The sequence below is a fragment of the Lutjanus erythropterus genome, chromosome 7 (genome assembly GCF_056507025.1).
Source record: "Lutjanus erythropterus isolate fLutEry1 chromosome 7, fLutEry1.hap2, whole genome shotgun sequence".
Taxonomy (NCBI): domain Eukaryota; kingdom Metazoa; phylum Chordata; class Actinopteri; order Lutjaniformes; family Lutjanidae; genus Lutjanus; species Lutjanus erythropterus.
The window spans coordinates 11,259,518-11,268,789 of record NC_139323.1 but is presented as its reverse complement, the minus strand read 5'-3'; the positions used below and the strand labels follow the sequence as shown (position 1 = coordinate 11,268,789).

Genomic DNA, 9,272 nt, shown 5'->3' with positions numbered 1-9,272 from the left:
GGTTTAATTTTTAATTGATAATTAAGTCCATGAAAAAAATGTAAATCATCTTTAAATGGTATGGGTTATTAGCAGACAGACGTAAGTTTAATAAAAATTTGGTCGGTCTAGTCCAGATATGCTCTCAGTAACTGACAGAAATGCAAAAAGTGTTGCAACTGTCCCCAGTGTCCCCTAATTTATAAAATCCCTCCAATTGTGGATCTGTATGGTCAGTCAAGGTGAGGATGAGCAGTGCTGAGGCTTTGGTGGTGATGAGAGACCAATTCACCAAACATTTACTGGCTATGTTTTAGAAAAACATCTCACCAAGTCATGCAGGTCAACAGTGAAATCCTAGCCCTTTTTCATGATGATTTATTTATATGTAATTCTGTGGATGGAGATCTTAGCAGTAATGAAAAAGAACACTGACAAAAAAAACCTTTAACTTGACTTTATTGATTACATGAATCTCAAAACACTGGCCTCATTTGAGTTTGTTTCCCTATCACAAACTCTTCTACACCTGACAACCCAACTTTAATGTGACATGTGAATTTCATTAAAACATTCAGATACTCTGAAGGCATCTTTAGTCTCTGACCAGGAATGTACCGAAGGGCAAAGCCTTAGTTGGTAAAAATAGTGTCAAAAATGAATGCGCTAACATAGTGATCCATTTTTATTAAGCACTGTAGAAAACAATACCATGCATACTATACTTATACTGTATATGAATTAATAATAAAGGAAACAATTTTATTCATACAAAGAACATGTAAAAATAAACAAATCAATTGAAGTTTTAATTGAAATGTAGCGTCACACCTCTCAGCCATGCTTAGGTTCATGTTTTGGTATTGCAAATAAAGCCATACTAAATATATGAAAAGCATGAGCGATGACTTTTCCTGATCTCTGTTTGTTTGCTTACATATATATTTTCAATACAAATTACAAACAACATAAAAGCATTAGTCACATTTTCTCAAGATCTGCAACATTAATCCTGTTTTTCATAATTTGTAGCTCAGCACTTTACACGGTAGAGGCAATGCATGGTATGTTGTCATGGTTATACTATAAAACTTAAAATTAAAGAGAGATGCTTGATATCATATGATCCCAGGACAGCAAGAAACAGGGACAATACATATTTAGAGACTGTGCTGTATATATGATTGTATGATATAACTGTGAGTATGAATAGAAGAGTAAAATCTGTAGATTAATAGTTATTCAACAGATCTCTTGTTCTTCCCAGAGATCACAGACTGCTATCACAGTTTTTAGTGTACTGTTTCACTAGTTGGCTTATAAAGCCACCAGGAGGAAGCACCATTGACATTATCCATTTCAGGAGTTGGGGTAGTGCAGTGACAAGATTACATACATGTACTGTATGATAACCGTGTTAAGAGCAATCATAGCTGAAATGGAACAAGTAAAAACTGCACATCACTGTGCAGGAAGGTACCCTTTTATCTTGTCCAACAGCTCAGTGGGATCTTGCAGGAAAGCTGGAAGGCTGTTCTTGTTGACATAGGCAGCCAAGCCCACAGCAGCAGCTGACAGAAACAGAGGCCACATCAGTGATCTCTTGCGTTTGGGCTCATCACAGGGTCTGGTCTGCATGGGTTGAGCCACTCTCTCCCATTGGGTGAGGATGGTCTGACGGGCCCCAGCCCACTTTCCCGGCCCTCTGAGACGATACTGGTACGGTGTGCAGGGACCGAATAACAGATTCAGTCCCAGCCTCGGGTCTGTCAGCAGCAGCTTGAGGAAGTTGGGTTGAACCCCCACCAGCTCTGCAATCTCATCCATGTAGTTGACATAGTCAACCTGGATGGTGTGTCTTTGACTGGTGACATACCTGAGAAAGAGACCTCAGTTGAAAATGTTGTGGATACCAAGAGTGAATACTTTCCAGGTCCAAAACATGAAAGTAACCACGCAGTTGAGTAAATGCAGTGCAGTACCTGTCAGCCATTGTCTGCTGCTTGCACTGGACATCTTTCAGCATGGCAGCTGTAGAGGGAAGCTTGAGGCAGCCTGTTTAACAGGAGATAATGTGACATAGTGGTTTGCCCCCTTATACTAGAAACACTTCTGTAAAAGGAATGAGTTAATGAGTAGCCCTGAGAGGTGCACAATGGAAAAACAATCTGCTGATCCATTTTCTAACCTGTGGACCTCTGGACCAGTGTTGACTTAAGAGGAAAAAAGTTTTAGCCGGATAATGTTTCTACATTCCTTTTTTGTCATCTGTGAAACAGATTAAAAAAAACTAGAGTTGGAAAAACTCATTGGTGAGTTTTCATTTCTCCACATAAACACAAGGTACATATTGTGTTTTAGCAAGCTATCTTACTGTAATACCTTATTTTTGGCTAAAATGTATTTTAATCTGCATTAATTTGCTTATTATGTTATATATGATAACCCTGTGGCTAACATACTGTTCATGGCTAACCAACAGCTACAACCAAGTTGACTGCATATTAGTTTACTGTATTGTCATGGGACACTTCATCCTTTATGAGTGGGGCATTTTGACACTTGCTGAGAGAATAAGATAACTTTGCACATTTAATAATAGCTACACATTGTAGAATAAAAACTTGGGATACATTTTAATTTTAATTTATTCATTTTTATGAAATAAATGTATTACATTTATAGTGTGATGCTTTTGTGCTGTTTATCCTGTTTGGTTTGGTTAAGACAAACCTTGGTGCATTTGCTGGATTAGTGCGGCTCATTTAGGCTGGTGTGCAAGCTGTCATCAAGCCCTGGTGCAGACCGAACAACTGGACTAAGACCACTTGAAAAGGGCGGTCTTAAGTCTGCTTTCATGCAGACTCTGGTGTGGTTCATTTGTATTTTGAAAATGAACCAAACAACAGCAGGATTTTATGAAATCAGATATGTGATTTTAGCATGATTTTAAAAGCTAAACTACAAATACATCTGATGATGCTAATGACGTTTTTTTTCAGCAGGATAAAAAAATTGAATAAAAAATTAAACCTGTTTTAAAGATGAAAAAAGAACTAAAAAAGGAAAAGATTATCCTGGAAAATAGTTTTTTTCATGAACACAGGAGAGAAAAATAGACTAGCCTTGAAACAACTGATTATTGTTCACTCGCCTCTCAGGGCTTCCATAGTGATAATAAAAGATTGCTTTTTCAATTTTTCAACAGAATCTGTATTACCTTTAAAGACACGTGTGGCCCATCTAGCCTGCATCTCAGAGATGGGCATAATGGCTCCCAGTGGCTGCACTAGACCAATGATAGCCAGAGTGGGGCGGTCCAGCTCAGGAGGAAACACGTACTTGTACAGACATGCTTTGTTCTCAGACACTGAGACCACATGTGAGGCCAGGAATGGGAAGGAAAACTTGTAACCTGTGGCAAACACCTGCAAGACAGGGGACTCATCTCAGTGACACAATACTGGATAACCCTCTACTTGCACAATGTACTGTGATGTGCGTATATTCTTTTTATGAGCAAGCAACATGGCTGTTTAGGCCTAATTTCTATCACTGCTATAGTAACATCACCTTTACCTACAAACTTGGTGATGTTCAAAACACTATATATGAAACAAACGGTAAACACTGCTAAAAATATGTACCCAGCTAACTGTGAAAAGTAAGTAACTCACTTGAGGATGAAAAATCAATAACTTTGTAGGCGAAGGTGACATTACTATAGCATAGACACTTCAACACAACATAGATACAACAGATGACACTACACTGTGCAAGTAGAGAACAGTCTAAGACAGTATAAGGACAGGAGAATAGACACTCTTAGTGTGTATACAAAAATAACCTACCACCAGGTCAACATCCTCCACTACGCTGCCGTCATCAAACTCCACACTGGACCCCTGAAATCTGCGGATGTTGGGTTTCACCTGAACTGTTCCAGATAGGATGCGGTTGGGAAGCTCATCATTCAGTGTAGGATGTTGGCTAAACAGCCTGAGATTTATATTCACATTGATTAGTTATGTTACTGCAATTTTGATGAATGCTGCTAGCATTTGAATTAAAACCGGACAAAACCCTAACAAACACCAATAATGGCATGCAGATACATATACATATATATATACAGCCATAAAAATTGTGATGGTATAAAGTTTGTTTGGAGGAAATGTCACAAGGACATTAAAATGAGTAGAGAGCTACCAAATTTCATGCCAGCTGGTATTATATATTATATATATTACCAGAACCACCGCAGTAATATTAAAGTTTTATTCATCTTTGCCAACTTCCTTCTACCCGAATGTTACAGCAGCTAGCAGGGAACACACTGTTACCTTGAATAAATGAGAAATTTCTCTGGGCTTGAATATTGTTGGAAATATTTGGGATGATGTAACTTAACAAAATCTGTCTTGTGTTTTTAGACGTTTTAATGTGGAAATGTTACACAGTATAGCTTTAACATCTTGACCTGACAGTGGTGCTACAGAAAAGTTCACTGATACTCCAAAATAAAGATGATTAATCATAGAGTGAGTATGAATGTGGTCAATAAATTTCACTGCAATCTGCCCATGAGCAACTGCCCCTCAGGAACATGAAAAGGCAACAGAGATGGATTTTGACCCTCCTCTTATTATTCTTTGCCATACTTCTATCTGGAGGATAATCGTGCTTGTAGTTTTGGAACTGCATTTCACTACAACCTGAGTACTGTCTTGTTTTGGCTAAGTTTCTTTACATTTTGGTAAACTGGCACCATTAGAAATTAGTATCTAGAAGCAAAGTGCAATTTGGTGTACACACAGCAATCATTGTATTATTTTTTTACTGAAGAAAACTTAAAAATGTGATGGAGTGATAAGGAGCGTCTTTTTTTCTGTTTTCTAAGCATTTACTTGAGGATATTCTTGGTCTAAGTCACACTGAATCTAAAGAATGTGTATCATATCTGAATTATGACTCAGAAAGAATATGATTTTTGTTGCAAATCATAGATATGTGGCACTAAGTGTTTTAAGGTACAATAATTGTGAGTTATGTGTCACAGCCATTGCTTCTGTTGACTGTGATTTGCAGGTCAACAGCTGGACAAAGTATAGTAACTTTCTTCCTGTTGTTTTTATCTATACCAGCATGCATCTGTCACTTTCACCTCACAAAGACTCGCCTCTCTTCCCCTCACCACTTCTACATCCTCAGTTTGAAAACCTCTGCTTTTGTATGACATGAACTCACCATGAGTCTACCTCTGCCTTTGCAGAGCAAAGCACACTCTTGTTAAAAAGCTCTTTTAATCAAGCTATGTTGAAAAAAAAAAAAGTCAAAAATACTGTACCTATGCTTTGGCTTAAGATTGTACAGAGCGTGGTCAAATCTTCGGTTGAGTTGGCTCTCTCCCAGATTACAAAAAACACCAAAGGGAAGGATCTTCCGTATTATTTCCACCACCCTGTTAAAAAGCAAATCAAGGGGCACCCCATTGTCCCCAACTCGGTTCAGAATCCAGGCTCCCCTACGAGTGCTCAGGTAAAGCTGAGAAGAGAAGACATACCACCAGTTATTATACAGGTACGACAGATCCTTATTTAATATCAACAGTAATCATTATGTTTATGATCAAAATGGTCAACTGATATTGTTTTTTCAATAGCTGATGCTAGTGCTGATATTTAGAGAGCAGCAGGGAGGCTAATATAAAAAAGTAATGTATAATTTTATTATTTCAAAAACCTGCTTGGTGACTCTGCTCAGTTCCACTGCTATGTCTCCTCCAGAGTTTCCTATTCCAATCACTATAGCCTTTTTATCCCTCCACTCCTCAGGAGTCTTGTAGTCTCGGCTGTGGAAGTACTTTCCCGTGAAAGTGTCAATGCCTAAAAAAAAAGAAGGAAAGGACTTGTGATTGCTGGACAAAATACCTCTCTGCTTTTTAAAGAAGACGTGTTTGAAATAGACATTACAGCTTTGCCCTACATTGAGAATTCAAGTTTGTGGACGTAGTGATACTATTCTCTTTGAATGGTGCTGCTGTCTTTTGATAAAGGATTAACCATATTGCACAGGATCACCAGTACAGGCTTGTGTACACAGTGTCAAAGGTTGACTCTGTATATTTATAGCCTGTCAGTGTTACCTGGGAAGTCATGCACTGGCAGGTTGGGGTGGCAGTGATGTCCAGTACTTATCATCACAGCATCAAAGATGTGTTTCTCCTTTTTGCCAGCCTTGTTCTCTGTCTCAACATCCCACTGGCCCGAATGAGAAAAATCTGATCTCTGCTTTATCTGCAAAACTTTGGTCTGAACAACAGAAAGGCAGAAACAGAAAACAGTTTCCTGGTAACAGTACAAAAACTGTGTGTTTTCTACAAATTTAACCACCTATTGTGTTGTAATAAGCAACACTTAACATTTAAAACTGAGGTGAGAGTGTTTCATCACTTCAGGTACAGAGAAATGTACCGGGACATTTGTGAAGCATCCTTACATTGAAGCGTATGTGCTTGGTGAGCTGGAAGTTGTCTGCATACATTCGAAAGTAGTCCATGATGAGAGAGTTGTGCATGAAGTTGGGGAAGTGTGCAGGAATGGGGAAATCACTGAAACACATCATCTCCTTAGAGGTGTTGATGATGACAGAGTGGTAGATGCTGGCCCTGTCTGGCTCTGGATTCTCCTGCAACAACAGCCAGGAAGTCAGAATATATTCATCCTAACATACTGAATATAATTTGTGAGTAGAAGGAACAGGGCCTGACTGATGCATTTTTTGGGGGGCTGATGGTAATAACAATATTAGGAAATAGAAAAATTCTGATATGGATATATCAGCTGATATTATAGTGACCCTCAAATGTGATTATCAAACACGTGCGACAAAGATATGTGAATGGAGGCAGGAAAAAATGTTATCAGGGTACTAAAACAGTAAATATTCACTGGTATTTTAATAATTATAAATAACTGTAAAATAAAAAACAAATAGAAAGAAATACATTTATAAAACTTGAATTAAGAAAACAGATCAAATAAACAGAAAATGCGCCTATAAAAATACTTGGACAACATAGATGTCGATAATGCTATTAGAACCCAACCAATTTATGTTCGACTGATATTATCAGCCCGATGTTGTCCAATATGCACCAACATGAAAACTTTTTTCTAGAAAATAATACAGATTATTATTAGTAGTAGTATTTTTGTTTGCTTTATAAGGCAAGAAAAGGTAAGATAAGATGTACCTTAACTGATCTGATTCAATCTGACACGGCAGCACACAAAGTATCAACAGAAGGGGAAATGTAGTAAGAAATAAAATATAAATAGATGACAAAATAAAATACAGATGCAATACACAATAACTGTGAATGTGCAATGTGAATATACGTGTAACGTGCAAATGTTAAAGTCATACAGACTGTAAATATCCATGTGCAACATGTCCATGACCTGCAGTCTTTTAATGGGCAATATGCCAATGAAATATAAAGAGTTTATATATGAACAGCATTCTATGTATATTTAATAAATTTTCTTAATTCAGGTTTAATATATACACAAATCTGGCTCCATCTGAGTTCTAATTATAATAATAGAGAAAGTTTATTGTTTGGTGGATTTAATGTGATTTATTTACCATTGATAGCAGGGTTGTAAAATGAGATTCTGTTGTAGTTCCTTTTGATATCATTTGAAAATCTTAAAAAAGTTTTAAAAAAGTCAATTCTTAAACTGTAAAATATCCTCTGGTAAATATCTTTGTCACAAGTAGTTCACAAAAACATTTGTGGGATCATTGCAAAAAATGTGTGCATGTATGTACTCTGTGTTTTCTATGATATACTGTGTATAAAGAATATCGGCTGATATATTGATATCAGATTTGGGATCAGTCGGGCCCTCATCCATACAGGCTGACACAGCAGAGATAAGCCAGGATCAGCCGAGCAATATATCTGTCTCAATCACAGGAGACCCACCTTAAACCTCCACAGACCACCAATGTCATCGCTGCTTTCAAAGCAGACAGGCTCCAGCCCCTCATCCAGGCAGACCTTGATACAGGCCAGACCTGAACTCCCCCCTCCAATCACGGCCACACGACGAGTCATAGTCCAGCTCTGTGAAGGAGGAACCACAGACTGAGAAACACTTTATCTGATAGCAAGAAGAAAAGACATGGAGCAAAACACAACAGGAAGTTGGTTCCTCCCAGTCCCCCACGTAAACGTGTTGAACTGGACACTTTATCTCTGTCTGAAAAACTTTTATCCACAAATAACAAAAAAAAATCCGAGCTCAGACATATTTCCTTGTTTAGTTTTGTTTAAAATGTTGGTGAGGACGTATCTTCAGTTCTGGCTCTGTGCCACACGGACGCTTTCACCAAGTTCAACACGAGTTCATAAGTGTTTACTGGTCGCGTTTTAAAGAAGATTAAACATTGTTATGTGGTCGAACGACGAAACGAACCAAACCTGCCATCTCAACCAAACTTAACTTATTGTTTAGTTCAGACTCTGCACGAGTGCTCACAGCAACTTCCGACTCCAGCATTTATCGGTTTAGCTGCACAATAACGTTTTTCACGATGTAACTTAAATGCATTCCAATGTCTACGTTTCTGCTCGGACATTTCTTACCTTTTGCGATGCGTGTTAAGACAGTTGTTCGTGCTGCAGCTCAACCGTGGGCGGAGTGACATCGAGGGAGGACTGTAGTTTTATCAGCGACCTAAACTGACCCTTGAATCATTACAGCGGCAGAATTACTTAACCGGTGGAAAAGCAAACAGACAAGGCCAGTGTCCTAAAAGAACACACTGTGGGACAGGGGCTAATAGAGTTATATTTAAAAAATACCAAAGAACCTACTGTCAGCCAACCAGTAATCAATCCACCAGTCTTACTTTATTTTTGACCGTATTTCATAATAGCTCAGACTTAGACTTGCTACCAGACATGCATTAATTCTGTCTAAGGCAGTTATATATGTATGCAAGTCATTAAGCAATGGATAATGTACAGTGAACAAGGGATTACTGCAGAAATAAACCCCAACTCAGGGGCGTTTATGGGATGGGGTGGGGGTGGATGTTGCGCTGGCCACCCCCGAAATCTGATTGGCCACCTCATTATCCTCAAATATGACTGACTTTCTGTTCAGTGAGAAGCACAGTTTTAACTGGACCAATTATGTTAAGTTAATTTACTTCATCGACCATTTTATAGCAGATTTCTGTAGTGAGATGTTAGATGTAATTCCCTATAATAATAATAA

The 9,272-nt window shown here is 38.2% G+C and overlaps 1 protein-coding gene across 1 annotated transcript; it reads right to left on the bottom strand.

Annotated features, from left to right (window-relative positions):
* Window positions 1-421: 421 nt before the first annotated feature.
* On the bottom strand, window positions 422-8,788 carry LOC146323629 (flavin-containing monooxygenase 5-like). Its single transcript, XM_084722681.1, has 10 exons — window positions 8,636-8,788; window positions 7,973-8,113; window positions 6,478-6,666; window positions 6,125-6,290; window positions 5,722-5,864; window positions 5,327-5,523; window positions 3,831-3,978; window positions 3,200-3,407; window positions 1,962-2,034; window positions 422-1,855 (listed from the first exon to the last, which is right to left on the bottom strand). The coding sequence occupies exons 2-10, from the start codon at window positions 8,102-8,104 to the stop codon at window positions 1,441-1,443; spliced, it is 1,671 nt and encodes a 556-aa protein (XP_084578807.1). The 5' UTR covers window positions 8,105-8,113; window positions 8,636-8,788; the 3' UTR covers window positions 422-1,440.
* Between the last annotated feature and the right edge of the window lie 484 nt (window positions 8,789-9,272).

Excerpts from the sequence above, each read along its gene's own strand:
- LOC146323629 (XM_084722681.1), bottom strand. The coding sequence starts at position 8,104 with ATGACTCGTCGTGTGGCCGTGATTGGAGGGGGGAGTTCAGGTCTGGCC. Across the intron at positions 6,667-7,972 it reads GTGGTCTGTGGAGGTTTAAG|GAGAATCCAGAGCCAGACAG; the intron begins GTGGGTCTCCTG and ends CTGTTGTTGCAG. Across the intron at positions 3,408-3,830 it reads TGGAGGATGTTGACCTGGTG|GTGTTTGCCACAGGTTACAA; the intron begins GTAGGTTATTTT and ends CCTGTCTTGCAG.